This window comes from Grampus griseus (assembly GCF_964374135.1).
Source record: "Grampus griseus genome assembly, chromosome: 7".
Classification (NCBI taxonomy): Eukaryota; Metazoa; Chordata; class Mammalia; order Artiodactyla; family Delphinidae; genus Grampus; species Grampus griseus.
This window is the reverse complement of record NC_139001.1, coordinates 57,765,559-57,784,194: the sequence shown is the minus strand read 5'-3', so window position 1 is coordinate 57,784,194 and position 18,636 is coordinate 57,765,559. Positions and strand designations below refer to the sequence as shown.

Below are 18,636 nucleotides of genomic sequence, written 5' to 3'. Positions count from 1 at the left end.
TTGGAAATTTTAGCCATGGCAATCAGAGAAGAAAAAGAAACAATAGGAATCCAAATTGGAAAAGAAGAAGTAAGACTGTCACTGTTTGCAGATGACATGATACTATACATAGAGAATCCTAAAGATGCTACCAGAAAACAACTACAGCTAATCAATGAATTTGGTAAAGTAGCAGGATACAAAATTAATGCACAGAAATCTCTTGCATTCCTATACACTAATGACAAAAAAATCTGATAGAGAAATTAAGGAAACACTCCCATTTACCACTGCAACAAAAATAATAAAATACCTAGGAATAAACCTTCCTAAGGAGACAAACTATAAGACACTGATGAAAGAAATTAAAGATGATACAAACAGGTGGAGAGATATACCATGTTCTTGGATTGGAAGAATCAACATTGTGAAAACGACTATATTACCCAAAGCAAACTACAGATTCAGTGCAATCCCTATCAAACTACCAATGGCATTTTTCACAGAACTAGGACAAAAAATTTCACAATTTGTATGGAAACACAAAAGACCCCGAATAGCCAAAGCAATCTTGAGAAAGAAAAACGGAGAAATATGTGTCAGATATATATTCCGTGACTTGAGACTATACTATATAGTCTATATAATAATCTATATAGTCTACTATAATATATATATATATACCGTGACTTGAGACTATACTACAAAGCTACAGTAATCAAGACAGTATGGTACTGGCACAAAAACAGAAATATCGATTAATGGAACAAGATAACAAGCCCAGAGATAAACCCATGCACATATGGTCACCTTATCTTTGATAAAGGAGGCAAGAGTATAAAATGGAGAAAAGACAGCCTCTTCAATAAGTGGTGCTGGGAAAACTGGACTGCTCCATGTAAAAGAATGAAATTACAACAGTTCCTAACACCATACACAAAAATAAACTCAAAATGCATTCAAGACCCAAATGTAAGGCCAGACAATACAAAACTCTTAGAAGAAAACAAAGGCAGAACACTCTATGACATAAATCACAGCAAGATCCTTTTTGACCCACCTCCTAGAGAAATGGAAATAAACCCAAAAATAAACAAATGGGACCTAATGAAACTTAAAAGCTTTTTCACAGCAAAGGAAACCATAAACTAGACAAAAAGATAGCCCTCAGAATGGTAGAAAAGATTTACAAACGAAGCAACTGACAAAGGATTAATCTCCAAAATATACAAGCAGTTCATGCAGCTCAATATCAAAAAAAACCCAAACAACCCAATACAAAAATGAGTAGAGGACCTAAATAGACATTTCTTGAAAGAAGATATACAGATTGCCAACAAACACATGAAAGGATGCTCAACATCACTAATCATTAGAGAAATGCAAATCAAAACTACAATGATGTATCACCTCACACCATTCAGAATGGCCATCATCAAAAAAAAAAAAATACAAACAATAAATTCTGGAGAGGGTGTCGAGAAAAGGGCACCCTCTTGCACTGTTAGTGGGTATGTAAACTGATACAGCCACTATGGCGAACAGCATGGAGGTTCCTTAAAAAACGAAAAATAGAACTACCATATGACCCAGCAATCCCACTACTGGGCATATACCCTGAGAAAACCATAATTCAAAAAGAGACATGCACCACAATGCTCATTGCAGCTCTATTTACAATAGCCAGGACATGGAAGCAACCTAAGTGTCCACTGACAGATGAATGGATAAAGAAGATGTGGCACATATATACAATGGAATATTACTCAGCCATAAAGAGAAATGAAATTGAACTATTTGTAGTGAGGTGGATGGACTTAGAGTCTGTCATACAGAGTGAAGTAAGTCAGAAAAACAAACACCGCATGCTAACACATATATATGGAATAAAAAAAACACAAACGGTTCTGATGAACCTAGGGGCAGTAATAAAGACGCAGACATAGAGAATGGACTTGAGGACCGGGAGCGGGAAGGGTAAGCCGGACGAAGTGAGAGAATAGCAGTGACATATATACACTACCAAATGTAAAATAGATAGCTAGTGGGAAGCAGCTACATAGCACAGGGAGATCAGCTCTGTGCTTTGTGACCACCTAGAGGGGTGGGACAGGGAGGGTGGGAGGGAGACGCAAGAGGGAGGGCATATGGGGATATATGTATACATATAGCTGATTCACTGTTATACAGCAGAAACTAACGCAACATTGAAAAGCAATTATACTCCAATAAAGATGTTAAAAAAAAAGCAAATAACCCAATAGACAAATTTGCAGATCTAAATAGACATTTCTCCAAAGAAGACATACAGATGGCCAAAACGCACGTGAAAAGATGCTCAACATTGATAATTATTAGAGAAATGCAAATCAAAACTACAATGAGGTATCACCTCACACCAGTCAGAATGTCCATAATCAAAAAGTCTACAAACAATAAATCCTGGAGAGGGTGTGGAGAAAAGGGAACCCTCCTACACTGTTGGTGGGAATGTAAATTGGTACAGCCACTATGGAGAACAGTATGGAGGTTCCTTAAAAAACTAAAAATAGAGTTACCACATGACCCAGCAATCCCACTTCTGGGCATATATCCACAGAAAACCATACTTTTAAAAGATACACATACTCTAATGTTCATTACAGCACTATTTACAATAGCCAAGACATGGAAGCAACGTAAATGTCCATCAACAGATGAATGGATAAAGAAGATGTGGTACACACACACACACACACACACACACACACACACACACACACACACAAATGGAGTATTACTCAGCCATAAAAAATGAAACAATGCCATTTGCAGCAACATGGATGGACCTAGAGGTTATCATACCTAGTGAAGTAAGTCAGACAGAGAAAGACAAATATTATGATGTCACTTGTATGTGGAATCTAAAAAATGATACAAATGAACTGATTTACAAACCAGAAATAGACTCACAGACTTAGAAAACAAACATGGTTACCAAAGGGTCAAGATGGGGGTAGGAATAAATTAGGAGGTTGGTATTAACATATGCACACTACTATATATAAAATAGATACTCAAGAAGGACCTAGTGTATAGCACAGCAAACTCTATTCAATACTCTGTAATAAACTATATGGGAAAAGAATCTGAAAAAGAATAGATATATGTGTATGTATAACTAAATCACTTTGCTGTACACCTGAAACTAACACAACATTGTAAATCAACCATACTATAATATAAAATAAAAATTTTTTAAAATCTGCATGTTTTCAGTCTGTTCTACTTCTTAAATAATAAGTTCTCAGAAGTACAGAATCTTAAGTCTGAGAAACCTCTTGAGGGTTAACGAAAATTTATGGGTGACAGCTAGAAGGGATCTGAATGACACATGTGAAGCTGAGTCCTTCATTTCACAACTGAGGCTCAGAGAGGTTGATGACATGCTGAAAGTGACATCATTACTTAAAGTCAGAAGATGAGGATCCTGATCTTTCCCAAGGAGATGCCCAATTAAAAAAAATTGTTTTGGGGGTGTGTGTGGGAATGACTGAATAAATAGGAGACAACATGTGATAATCAAAGCTCCTTCTGAAGTGCTTTTATTTGAGAAGTAAAGGTGGATCTTTGTGGAAAACAAATCTCAAAAAATAAGGAATTAAGAGAGAAAGGGAGTAGCCTAAAGAGAGCATTTGAACTAGATGCTGTGGACTGCTCCAAAGGAATGACCAAACACTAGCCCAGAGGGGTACAGAATTTCTTTTATGGGTTAAGACCAGATCAAATGTTAAAGATCCATTATTATTTACGCATTCTGTCCTAGAGCAAAAAAATTAATTTAGCTTAAAAGTTTAGAATATTTCTGTATGAAACTCAAAGTGAAAGATTAAAATCCTTTGTTTACAATCCAATATCACTATGAATTTAAAAATATGAAAAAAAAATCAGCCCCTTTGCAATAACTATGAACCCTGTTCCAAATAAAAGTATCTGTCATAATCGTTAATTAGGCAAACGCATTTTGGTGAGGGGGCTTTATCTAAAAGAAAACAATGGAAATTTACTATTCACACTGAAATAAGTGGTAATTAGAATGTTACCTCCACAAGATAGCAAAATATTTCTGGTTTAAATAATAATTCCAACTAAGTCCCTCTGTGTACGCTGCAGATGGAACTTATGGAAATCCTTTCCTCTCAAAAAGCTTTGTTAATTTAGAACTGGGTAACTGTAAATGATAAACAAGTTTGGTGTGCGCTCTCGCTTGCTCTCTCACGCGCGCACGCACGCGTGCGCGCACACACGCACACACACACACACACACACACACACACACACACATACTCTAGAAGGATAAACAGCAGAATATTATTGGTTATGTTATCCGTCAATAGTAGGATTTGGTGGGATTTTTATGTTCTTATTGTTTTCCACTGTTTTCTCATTCACTCACATTCCAATAGGCTTTTTTGAGGGAGACAGGAGAAAAGTTATAACCATTTCTCCAGGAATTTTATACGACCCATAGTCCTCCCATGGGAGCTTGTTACACAGAGAATGTCCCTCTTCACCTGGGACTGGGCAGAGAACTCTGGTCTACAGGATTCCTGAGTGGCTTGCACCTGCATGCTTTCAAGGATTACAGGGAGAGAAATATAAATGCTTTAGTGGTCTCAATGAAGCTGAAAAAAAAATGCTTTAGTGGTGTTCCACAGGGAATTCTGGAATCATATCATTGCCACAAAGAATGCCTTTTTCCCTTGGAGTAGACTGGGAGGATGAAGCAGAAATGGTAGTTTTTCTCATTGTGATACCTGGTACCATGTAGTAACAGTTCACATTCAGAGAGCAGGGGACACCCTTCTTTTCCATCAACTTGACCGTGACTAACACCCTGCCATGGGACCTAGCCCAGGTCAGAGAGGAATGGCAAGGAGAACAGCCAGTGATTAAAGGAGGGCTGACTGAGTTCTTCTGGCTCAGGTCCAAGACCCCAGCAGATCTCTCTCCCTGCACCTAAGAACCCTCTTTCACTGTGCACCCAAATTTATTAAAGTCCTTAATACAGATTAAAAAGTGAAGAGTCCAGTGATAGGGCTTAACTTCAACAAGTTATAGTATTTTGCGAGCACTACTACATACCAACAATTCCTTTGTTGCTCATATTTCCCTAAAAATACATGACCTGAGAAATTTTACATCTAAAATCAGGGATAATGAAGATAGGTATTTAAAGATATTAAGATGATGTGTTTATAATAAATAAAAAGAAAAAAGATGGAGGTCAGAAGTGCTATAAATATAGAAAGTTAAAACATTAAATAGGATGTCACCTGTCATATCAACCATTAAACAAATTTCTCGTCAGATGGAAATCTAATCAGTAGTTGCCTTAGGCAGGGGGTAAGAGGTGGGATTTTCTACAAAGGGGCACTAGGGAACTTTCTGGAGTAATGAAATGTTTTATATTTGATTGTACGCGGTGGTTACACAGGTGCATACATTTGTCAAAGCTCATCAAACTGTACATGTAACTGTATACATTTTACTGTATGTAAATTATACTCAATAAATTTCACTTATAAAGAATTCTCGGAAAACAAACCTATAAACAGGTATGGGCTAATTTGTAGAGTTTTCCCCGCTATACAGAAAAACAGAACTTTCTCAAGGGATAGGGCACCAGTTTCTTCCTTACTATGAACTTGGGCAGCAGCCCAAAATCATTCTAAAGTTATGAAGCAAACTATATCCACAATCAGGGATCTCTTCCTGCTGAGTGGGCAAAAGGAAGGAAGGTGTAAATCTCTTAACAACGTGCTAAACAATCTGCAGCTTATATAAAAGCTTCTGCTTTTGGAGGGAAATTTTACAGCAAAGGTGAACTTTTATCAAACACTGCTGGTAAGTAAGTATAGTAACTTAGAAATTATCAAGGAAAATGTTTAAGCTGTATGAGATGTAAAATTTAATAATATAAAATAGGTCATCAGCAAACCTACAGCATCAGTGGATTTTCACTGGATGGTTTCAGAAGCTAAGGAAATAGAGGATAACAGGGCTGATTCATTCAAGTTACTGAACAAACCACAGTGAAAATAACGTAGCAGCACTAAACTTAAAAGGAGACATATAAATAAGGGTACAAATAGTAGCCACTAGAGATGTCTATAATTTCTTACTGAAAGAATCTAATTATTGCAATATAAAGTTCAGGTTTGAGCATTTTTGACCAGTTATAGTAACTTGAAGGAAACCCAAGAAGAGTTCAGGACTAACTTATGAGGCCAGATAAAACCATTAAGTTGGGCTTCCCTGGTGGCACATTGGTTGAGAGTCCGCCTGCTGATGCAGGGGACACGGGTTCGTGCCCCGGTCCGGGAGGATCCCACATGCCGTGGAGCGGCTGGGCCCGTGAGCCATGGCCGCTGAGCCTGCGCGTCCGGAGCCTGTGCTCCGTAACAGGAGAGGCCACAACAGTGAGAGGCCCGCGTACCGCAAAAAAAAAAGAAAAAAAAATACCATTAAGTTTTCATAACTTACAAAAAGGCTCAGGGCATGGCTTTGACTTATCAGTCTCTGAGAGATCTAAATATTAGGGGGAAAGAGAAATGACTCCAAATATAAGGGGGAAATATGGAGCAAAAAGCAGAAGATGAAAATTATAGGTCCAAGTCATTAAGCATAAGATCTAATGTAAGGATTTACTAAAACTAGAGAGCTGATTCTTTTAGAATTGCCCACAAAGTTAGTTTGTGAGCAACATGGAAGGCCAGATTATTGCTTGATAGTCTCTACTTGCTTGGGACCCCAAAATGCTATTACCATCATAAAGCCACTAGAGTTTATTTCTGTTTCACAAAGTTAATGGACGGGGATCTTGCCATCAATTATTTTCCCACCAAAATGCTAAAGGCTCTGAAATAGCAACTATGAAAGAATTTCTAACAGCTTCCTTTTCCAACCCTCAAACCAGTAAATTAAGAGTTATTTATTTAATTGGCTCATATACAGAAATCTTCCAAAACTGCGGCTGGCTTGGAAAACTACGATTTGGTCTTCCGTTGGCTTGGTTCTTTGGAGCTGAGGAACTGATGTTTATCTTCCATCTTCCTCTTTCCATCTGGTTTTCCCTAATGGCTTTCAATTACTAATCCTTTCTGTGGGTGATAAGATGGAAGGACAGCTGAGATTCATGCAAACAATTTCCTGGGCCCCATTTGAGTCTTCATTAATCACTTCAAGTATGATTCTCTGATGGGGTCTAGGTTGTCATGACACACGACTGACAATGTAAGTTTGGGGAGATGCCCTCTGCCACGTTGGCTTCTTTGAGCATATCCCTAAGGAGGTGCAGCTACCCACCACCCTTCACAAACTATTGCATATCACAAAGATAATTTCTCTGTAACTCAAATGGTATATCTGTGGAAAGAGGAATGGCCCTCCCTGCCTCACAGGGACATTCTAAAGATTCTTAGCTCTTAAAGGGAAAAATATAGAGTATCAAGTTGAATTAGTATACTTTTCTTTCTCAGTCTTAGGACTGAATTATAGTAGGGCCTTGGATTTGGCTGAATTCATAAAATATAGTAATTTATTCATTTGTTCATTTAGTCAACAACTGTTTATGTAAAACTCAAGGTGCTGATTCAGAAGTGAAACAATATTGAGGGATTAAAGCCTTTGAAACCGGGGTAGATGCCAGAATGTCATATTAATTTCTGATTCATGATTCTGAAAAATTAGCATTCTTATCCACAAAAGTGTTTCCGGTGATCTGCTGGGCTATTATAGTAGCAAGCTCAAATCAGAGTAAGTCCAACTTAATATTTGATGAACACCTGTAATATTACATAGATTATACAGGTGGCCTGCCTCTTGCTATCAGGATGTCTGTGTTAAATAGGGTAGAAACAATGAAAACATTAAAATATAAGCTCTTTGAGGCAGGGCTTAAATCTTGTACATCTTTTCTTACTTCCAGAGCCTGGCCTGTTTCCTTACAAATAGGAGGTTGAATTAAATGCAATTAATTTTGACAGGAGATGACTTAGTTCATGGAAACCAAAGAAGAAATGGGGATGATATTCTGCTGTGCTCTTAACTTGCTTAAGTTCCAAGACAACTTTTGACTAACAGAATTTCTTTATATAGATAGCTCGTGAAAGACTACTTAGAAAATAAAGTGTGAAGACATTAAGGCAAAGAAGGAGAGGGTTTACCCAGCTGGAGTTAAGAAAATAAACAGACTTAGAAGTTAGGGGAGATTTGAGAGATCCTAACAGTCTCAACAAGGAGTGCAGGTTCAATAATAGTTCACTAACAGGAAGAGGACCAGAAGGCTTTACTTGTCTTACAATTAGGGGAAGTACAGTTAAAATACTGGTCAATACTAAAATGTAAATATGACAGGCAAATAACATATTTTAGCCTTAAAAGTCATTAGCACATTACTGGGCAAAGACACATGCTTCTTAATTGGACACAATTAGAGGTATCACAGTCTTTGTTAAGAGAAACTCCACTTTTTGATGAAGCAAGTAGGAACCTTTTGATGTTATCTTGTGAACTCAGAGGGAAACTGAAGCACTGAAAAGACAGATCTTGAAGAGAAACCTGAATATGCTGTTTCTAGCGAAGGCGGGGGAACAGTACTGAGACCCATGAAGGGACATCTGGTTGGTGATCGCTCTGAGCCTAGAGTGCAATAATGCATCACATACAAGGAAGGCCACTTTACAAAATCTCATTAATACTCATAACCACCAGTGCAATGGAATCCATAGACCTTATTTTAGAGATGAGGCAAACTGAGACCCAGGGTGGTTAAGGGCTTGCTAAGAGCACACAGACTAATATGTACTTATGTACTGACCATGTAGGCTTTTCTTTTTTTTAAAACTGTATTTGATTTCTTAAGAAGGACAGTTACAGAGGAGGACAAACCCACTATTAGAAGTTCTGTATGGAAGTTGTAGTCTCCTCATAAATTACTAAATTGATTTTTTAATACAAATAAGTGAACTTGGGCACATCTAGCAGTTCTCTAAGGGCCTGTTCACCCTGAACAACCGATCCTAACCTTGAACAAGCCACAGAGGAGAGAGACTTGGGCATGTAAATCTGACGAAGGGCAAGAGGGATGGATGTGGATAAAGGCAGAGTTAAGGAGAACAAGCGGAGCACAGCTCGGGGAGGAACAAGGAAGGAGAAAAAAAAGGCCCAAAAGACTGGGAAAACACAAAATCCAGAAACCAAACACAGTTCTCTTCAGACTGCTTCATGCTACCCACTCCTGGTATTGTTATTTTTATAATGATTAAATTTAAGTATTTTTCTTGCTGATTGAGATATCATTGAGATGATACAGAAACAGAAAACGTGTTATATGTATTTTTAAGCAAAGTAAAAACATTTAGAAGAGTGGCTTTGTGGGAGACTAAGACAATTAGCAGACAGACAGCCCGTGCTCCTTTGACAGGGACGAAGACTCCTGTCATTTTATGGAGGTAACCAAAGAATTCCAGTAGTTATGGCAGTTTTTGGCAGGGCTTTCATTTCAACTTCAAGTTTCACAAGGCTTTTCAATACATACGCAGCCTGGCGATCCCCAAAGAAGTCTTTGATGAAGGAAATTTAAATGTACAGGAAACTCCTTAAGAATAAATTAATATGAAAATATGCCAAGAATTGCATTCACTCCAAACTTCCAGGGAAACAAAACATATATACACACACACACAGGCACACGTAGCTTATTTAGCTTGGTGAACTTCCATAAAACCAACAAGCTGATGTTGCCGCCCCTCGGCATCACAGGCCATTCTTACACGTGAGTCAGGTTTGGAGCTTGGAGGACTAAGTCTGAAAGTAAAGAGGTTTTGGCTAGAGTCAGAGTTCTGACTCACAGTATGGTTTCTGAAATGCAAATTATATATTTTATTTGACAGTTTATATTGCTAACAGTCACGTGAGACATTTTCAAAAGCATGGTTTTGGCAGATTTAAAGTTACGTTACTAATAAGTGTAAAATTATCATAAAACCATTGCATCCTGCCATAGGTCCAGTATCTGTTGAAGCAAGTGTACTATCTTCACTACTTGGAAGAAACTATTCAAATACAGTTCCAAGATAAATTTTTAAAAATTAACTAATAAAAGTTGGGCTCTTGGCCAATCTAGACTGCCAAAGGTAAGCTGTTCTAGAAGAGAAGGAAGTCTGGCTTTTCAACATGCTACAGCTTCATGAATAAAAAATATTTTCAAAAATGTTGAGAGACATTTAAACTTCCTAATTGACTGTAAAGCAATTATACTCCAAAAAGATGTTAAAAAAAAAAAGAGAGAGAGGGATATCAAAGAAGGAATTTCAACATCAGAGGGTATGCTTAAATTGCTTCTGAAACATGGTAACCGTGAAGGCCCCTTCCAACTCCATGATTCTTTGATTTATGATTAGGAATCACAACAAATTTTATGAGTAAACAAGAGAAGAATGTTTTGAAAAAAGCGTTCACACACACACACACACACACAAGTTTCTAATTGATATTGAAGCTGAAGAAGCAACTTTAACAGTTAATGAGAGGGACTTCCCTGGCGGTCCAGTGGTTAAGACTTCGCTTTCCAATGCAGGGTGCGAAGGTTCGATCACTGGTTGGGGAGCTAAGATACCATGCCTCGTGGCCAAAAAACCAAAACATAAAACAGAAGCAGCAATATTGTAACAAATTCAATAAGACTTTAAAAAAAATGGTCCACATCAAAAAAAAATCTTAAAAAAATAGTTAATGAGAAAAATGATACAGATAACTCTTGGAAAAAAATTTTTTCCCCACACAACAGGCCACCAGATTTCCTAGGGACAACAAAGAGTCTTCAGGATTCACTTTCTGTGGCAAAAAAACTTTGTGGCCATAAAACCTGCCAACCTTCCACAAAAGCTCAGACACTCAACTTATACCTTAAGGACTGAAAAAAAAAATATGCGTAGAATTCTCATCCCTAGATTTTATAACAAGGAAAGACCTTAAGAGATCATCTGGTTCAAAATTTCCCAAAGTTGGTTTCGTGAAACATTATTTTCCCAAAATGTTCTGAATAGTGGCGAGGTGATTCAGATAAGTTTGGGAGCACTCTTGAGAGTCGTAATGTACATTAGGCATCAGCAAAGCTGAGAAGCCTACAGAAAAGAAATGGTTAAGTTTTTTTTAAAAAAACTTAATTTTTATCAAACCTATTTGAGCACAGAACCCTTTCTGCAGTAAGTATTTATTAAAACCCTGTAAAATTAATGTTTTGTAGAAACCCCTTGTCTTATATACAGAGGAAGTGAAGTCCAGACAGGCTAGAGGATTGTCCCAAGGTCATACACTTAGTAGATACGAAAAAACAGATCTCTCCTTTCTAGACCCCACCTCAGTGCTCTTCCTCGTGCTGTGTTCTCTCTCCTACAAAACCTGCATTCCCTGAAGGATCACAGACTATATAAACCAGACCTTGGATGTCATCTAGTCCAAAGCCCTCCTATTTAAAGGTGGGAAACAGTCTCCACAGAGAGACTGAAAAGTGACAGAGAAGGAAAAAAGAAAGTGACACAGAAAAATCAATGCCTGTAGTAGAACCCAGCTCTTAATTCCAATGCTACTATCCTTTCCACAACAGCATACTAGCTCCTGGAAAGCCAACACTTTTTGCCTCTGAGGAAAAGGACTGATGAATGAGAGGGGATTTAGCTATGCAGGACCCAGTAAAATATTTATTAAATATTTTTAATAAATGTCAGTAGGTATCTTAAATCAGTTAAACATGATTGTCTTTACTTACAAATGTCATCCACTGTGACAGGGAATCAATGTTTCAAGCTGTTGAACAGGTCATCATCCCTGTCCTGTTGGATGACACCTGTAAATAAAATAAATCTAGTTTTGAGTGAGTAGATTTTAAGCCAACTAGATTTAAGATGCATGCAGTTTAAAGCAAAGAGTAGTTTTTAAGAGATGATTCTTAATCAAGGCTTGCTGAAGAGAAACACTTTCTGGGCTAGCTACTTCACTCTATGTCACTGGCCTTCAGCACAAAAAAATCCAGGTAATTTAACGGGTAATGTTGCCAGAATACATAGGGCATCATGGATCCCAGAGTTAAAAGCGTCCTCTAGGCACTAGCTACCTCAGTCTCTTGCCTCTGTGAATATTTATTTTCATTTTGTAGGAGGGACAACTAAGGCCCTGTGAGGTTAAATGACTAGCCCAATGTTAAATAGCTAAATGTCTGTAGCTTGAGTCCCTTAATGTACAAAAATGTATACAGAACACATTAGCAAAGGTTATCATTAGGCTGATCAAATTTGAAAGACTCACAGGTACGTATTTAAAACAATATTTCACAGATGTTAACTTAGAATATTCAAGGCACATCTTCATAACACATAATATCAGTATTAGGTATTTAAATACAAGCATTACTGAAAAATGCCATGAATGAAAAATAACCAAAAGTGAGAAAATGGGAACTACAGTGAAAAGAACAATATTAAATACAGCATGCATTTAGGACTCTAAATTCTGTTTACTTCCAAAAAAGATGTGTAGTTCCTAACAACTTTAAGTGGATGAAAAACTATTTGCTACAGACTATAGTTTAAAATGTTGGTTTCTCTGCAGCCACAAAATGCCACTCTAAGTAAGATCTGCCAGAAACTAAAATTTGAAATGGACAATGAACATCTGAAATTTCCATTCTGTACCTAAATACTCCAAGATAATGGGAAGTATTTTAGGATGCTACCATGAGGTAATATGACTGTCACAATAACATTACCACCAAACTCATATTGAGTGCTTACTTTGTGCCAAGCCCTCTTTGATTATTTTATACATACTATCTCATTCAGTCAATCCTCAGAAGTTGATTGTTATTACAATTTTACAAATAAGAACATTAAAGCACAGAGTCTCTGTAACTTGATGAAGTCACTCAACTGGTAAAATGATAGAATTTGAGCACAAATCTATTTGGTGACAGAATCAGGCTCAAATGACTGTATAATACTACATTTCTTTAATACGGCAACTTAAGATACTCGAGAATATAAGAATTAGCTAACACAATTACAATTAAAATACATAAAATTATCCCAACTAAATCCCACACAATATAAAACATGAGAAAATTCTCACTTTTTCTTGGGGGATGAAAGGGAGGCTCGGGACAATTTTCAAAGTAAAATTATCTTAATGCCAAGGAATTAAAACTTCTGATGTTAACCTTAAACACATTACAATTAAAATATGACAAATGAAAAACTTAAATTGTCTTTCATAATTAAAGAGAAGTATATCTTCCGGATTCAGTTACTTCATAAGTCCATAAAGAGATAAATTCTCCTGTTACTCAAGACTGACGGATTCTCAAAAAAGTATAACAGTTATTGATAGACTGAATTCAATCATGTGTATTTGAGAATACATATTATCTACCAATTTGCTAAAGAACAGAACTTTCATAAAGTAAATTATCTTTAAGGGAAACAAAGTAAGTTTGATAGATAATGTGACCCCCTTAATTCTTTATGTAATATAGCTAGTGTAAGTTATGCTTCTGACCAAAACCCCTGAACTTCTTTACTAGGAGTCATTTTTCCAACAAATTTTTAAAACTGTGAAACTGATAAAATAGGAAATAATCAGGAGTACAAAAATATACCTGACATATTTTAACTGAACAAGAATTAGATATATCAAAGCTCAGCATCACAGAAACTAGACATTAAGGAAAATGCATATCCTTTCCAAAGCACTGTGGCGAAGTCAATTTCTTCTGGCAATAATGGTTTTCTTATGAGAACCCCAAACAGAAGAAGACAAAGTGTGGTTTCATGGTAGCTTACCCTTTTCTCTGATACCCCATCCTGGCCTGTAGAATCTTTCTCATCAAGTGTCTCTTTCAGGACTGGCATATGTTTTTGGTATGCTGGCTCTCTGTTTAAGGTTGTGTATCCTATGTGCTCATAAATTGGGTTTATCGTCATCTTGGCAATGTATTCTGCTGCCTTGGTTTCAATATAGAGAGTAATCAATCCATCAGTCACCAGATCGTGGATGGACTCAAAGCGCTTCTCCCCAACAAAGTGCTTTCCATCGTAGTAGAGCCTGAAGTTTCTGGTTTGACTTCCAAATCTGCCTCAATGAAATGGGAAAGATGTTTTTAAGAAAAGTAAGCAAGTGAATTCTTTCTGAAAAAATATTTAAAACTATTGCTTTGTGTGTGTCTTCTTTGTTTAAACAAACTGTGGCTAATCTCTATGAGTCGTCTGGAATATGGAAAATTACACTTTTGAACACAAAGAATGAGTCTGCAACAACTAGGGATAACTAGCCAAAAGCATGCCTACCCTAGAAGGAAAACCTTGCTCTTATCCATCTTTTTTAAGCCACTTCATTATGCCTGTAGGAAAAACAGGGGAAAATAAACCTCATATACTATTAGAACACATTCAATAATCAACTGGTCAACTACATAATATATGAAATTTCTATATTAGCATGTTCTCTCCAAGTTGATCAATAAAAGTATTCAATGTACTTCAGACCCCAACATTCATGTCTTTCAATGGGAAAGCTCCCTTTAGGGCTCACCTGAGTGTGATGCCAGCAATCATTTAAAGTAGAGCTGATTCCAGAACCTGAGTCATACAGTAGAGCAGGATGGCACAGAAACACACTTTTGCTATTTCTAGCCATGGGTCAAGGACTTACTCTTCCCTCTTACATAGTCATTCTTCTGTCTGCTTGTTGAGTTTGGGCAAGACATGCTTGCAATATATATAGGGCATATAAGTTATCAACTATTAAACTCTAGAAATTCTGTTCTCACTTTCGAGTCATCTTTCAGTGACATTTTTAAAAACCTAAAGAATGATTTACTTTTATGATAATTTCAGTATTTTGCTCTCTGTGGCAAACCTTGGAAATGGATCCAAGTTGGCATGACTAGCATCAGCGTCCTTCCAAGATGACAAAGACAAGAACATGCACTGACTTTAATAAAAGCTGATGCCAAAAGGCACCAAGGGCCAAGTCACAGTCTCTGGAAGCTAGCTCCGAGTGAGCTTAATTTAAAACTAAACAAATCAGACAGGATATATTTAATTTCACTGTTAAAAATACACAGAACAGAGATGAACTAAAATACTAAATTAATAGCTGTTTAAGTAAAGTGTTTAAATAGAACTGCAAACTTATGCAACAATACTATTCTGGTATAGGTTACATTTCAGGAGGACAGGAATTAGAACCTTCTTAAGATTTCACTTTAAATGTGCCCTAAAAAAGGGAAACAAAAAAAATTTTTAATAGTGGCCTGAGGTATCTCTGTTTCTGTCGTTCAAATTAGACTTTAATAGTTATTCAATCTAGAACTCAATATTCTATCCATGCTGGTCCTTCTTCTAAAATAAAATTGATCTACCTTTTGGTTCTTTAAAAGCAATTAAATCTTCATTTATACTCAAGTGAATGATCCATATAATTCCACTTTCCCATTCTCATTTTCCTCTAATGTTAAAGACATTTCTCCTAAGTAAATTTTCATTATAATGCAGGTCTAAAAAGTTGGAAGGTAAAATTTCTACACCAAAGTTAAACATAAACTTTTTCTCAGTTTAATATACTGCTATTTCCTTTTCACTAATTTTCATCATTTGTTATTGAGAAATAAACATAGCCACTTCATAAATTTTATAAGGTTCATATAGCAATAAACACAACATTGTTTAACATTAAGTTCCTTTATATTTCAGTTGTATTCAGAGGCATTTCAGTAAGGGATTTAGACCATTTTACTCCTGCAGGGGCTTAAGATTTTACAATAAGCAGTTTCACAATGGGTATGGCACTTCAAATAAAGACTATCTAAGTAATGGTGGCAGGCATTTGTCACTCAACTGTCTTCTGAAATCTGAGAAGTATGGGAGCAGAGGGTGGAAGGGAAGATGGCTGAACTGGCCTACATGGGTTGGGATGGTTAATCAAAAGAGTGGAAATCTAAGGTTAGATTTCTTGGCACTTGACAATGGAGCTGTTTCTAAGCCATCCAAGAAGAGAGTTTCCTGGCTACCTCTAGGTTATTGGGCAAAAAAGTCTAAATAAGTTTGTCCGTTTCTCTTTCTCAACTCAGTGACTTTAAGAGACCATATGCACAATTCCCAGTTCCTCTTCAGCCTGTACGTGAGCTCTAGACTTCCAGTCCAACCAAGCTTCCAGCCTTAAGGAAGCTGATCAAATAACTAAAATAACTCATAATATGGGTTGATTAAAACAATGTCAAAGGACAAGAAAATGAATTTCCATTTTGGAACTATGATAATTATGATTGAATTTTTAAGAAAAATTGCATTATTTTTACTAAAGGAACTGTAAGCTTTGTATGCCTACTCTGAACATCCCTCTCTTTTATTTTGGAAGCTACATAAAAAACAGCATCGCCTTACAGACTGACAGAGAGATTTCTCCCCTTCCTTGATCTGAAAAGGCATGACAGAGAATCTTTAAGCAAGGTGGGGAATGAGTGTGTCTATTCTACAAAAAGGAGCCATAAAAAGGAGATGCCAAATCTAAGGGCAAATAAAGAATCCTTCCTTATAAAACTTATCACTCACAGACTGTCATTTATACAACAAACATTTAACAAGACACCCAGGAACTCTTTAAATGTTAGGTAGTTCATAATAAAGTTCCTGTTTCCTCGATAACCTCAATGGGAAATAAACAAACATAAAAACAAGTCAATACAAAGACAAGATGAAATTGCTGAATTTTAAAAAGTTCATCTTTAGATTGATTTCTAAAAAATGATTATAATAATGTGTATAACCTTGTTCATATACAGAAAAGTTACATTTCTCTACAGTGATACATGAAACCAAGTAAATCCAGTATCTCCCTCACATTAAAAAAACCAAAAAACTCACTGTTTAACTAGATCTGACATATTACACTTAAGCCTACATAAGATCTCAGAGCTACTGTTTACGTCCCAGTACAAAAGACCTTTGCAGTCTTGAAATACGGTTTGGACAGGGACAGGCAAGTCCTGGGTCCTATGTGTTTAACAGAAAACCTCAGGCTTCAGCATCAGACAAATTAAGTTTAAATCCTGGATCTGCCACTTAGCTGCGTGATTTTGGGAATATTATTCTTCAGATTCTGCATCTAGAAAAGAGGAATAACATTACCCTATACAATAATAACATTACACGGCTGTGAAGATTACATAAGAATATTTCAGTTAAAGCTAAGTACAGCTGACCCTCGAACAACACAGGTTTGAACTGCACTGGTCCACTTAGAGACACGGGTTTTTTCAACAGTAAATCCTATAGCACTACACTATCTGTGGCTGGTTGAATCCGCAGATCTGGAACCATGGATACAGAGGGCCAACTGTAAGTGATATGCGGATTTTCCAGTGTGCAGAGGGTAGGTGCCCCTAACCACCATACTGTTCAAGGGTCAACTGTATATAGTATGTTCAACAGTAGTCCCCTTTCTCCTCTGTTAGCTTAGACCTCTGCAGAGAATTACAGAATGATTACCAAACAATAAAGTAAAACAAAAGATGTTCGATAAATATGCACTGAAGACAGCTGAATAAATAACTGGTAATGCTGGTTGTATAGGAACATCTCTGCGCGGGCTGACTTTACAGTCAATGAAAGACAAGGAGTTCTTTGTGACTTTTTTTTACTCAGGATACCCCTGAGTATGTTTATACTATGTGGTTAACTGAGTGGAAATACAACAGAGTGCAAAGAGGGGAGGAGAGAAGCTGGGAGAGTCCTTCCACAGGAGCTTGGGAGTCAGGTTTCTGATTTCAAGGAAGAAAGGTCAGTAAATATACTTGTATTGAAAGCAGGACATATTAAATGGATCTAGTGACGACTACTGAACTCTTGAAGGCAGAGTACTGATTTGTAAAAACGGTTAATGCTAAACCATTTTCCCTGCATTTTTATAGGAAAATATTCTTTTCACTTTTTCTTATATTTATTCCCTGCTTCTGCCCTTTCTTTTACATATCTGTTCATTTTTTTGATGAATATGTTTGAAGCTGTATAGGTATAGGTCCAACCCTCACCTAGATAGAGTTCAACAAGATGAAAATTCATTTTCTCCCAAGTGGTACTGTAGCTAACAAATAGAAAGACTGGGATAATCTGCTCTGAACGGCTACTGTTGTATATAATTACCACTTTCTACAAAGAATGTCTTTTTCTCTAGTGATTCCAGGTTTTGGTTTTCATGTTTTAAAAAACTGTTTAATGCTGTGCCCAGCTGCATTCAAATGAATTTCAAAATACATAATTCTAACAGCTAGCTTTAAAAAGTGAACAAAACTCTTAATACCATCCTTTCTATTTTTTAGCAAGTAAATCGCACTCATAAAAAACTCAATCTAGAGGTACAAAGTGATGAAAATATATACAGAGAATAACCTTTGGGATCTTACTTTACTTTTTCTAAAACCAAGAATTAGTTCTGATTTGAGGCCAAAGTATTTGGAAGTATCTCCAAAGGAAAGCTCCAAGCTAACAGAGGTTTTCTGTTAACAAACTGAAAACAAAACATATACAACACACTTGTCTAAGTTAACAATACAATGTTAGAACT

General features: G+C 36.7%; 1 protein-coding gene across 1 annotated transcript in view; it reads right to left on the bottom strand.

The window, feature by feature from the left end:
- CHN1 (chimerin 1) overlaps positions 1-18,636 on the bottom strand; it is a 176,570-nt gene that overhangs the window by 73,467 nt on the left and 84,467 nt on the right. Inside the window, exon 6 of the mRNA XM_082658641.1 lies at positions 13,857-14,145. Within this exon, the coding sequence (XP_082514767.1) occupies positions 13,857-14,145 (289 nt within the window). The remainder of the gene's footprint in view (positions 1-13,856; positions 14,146-18,636) is intronic.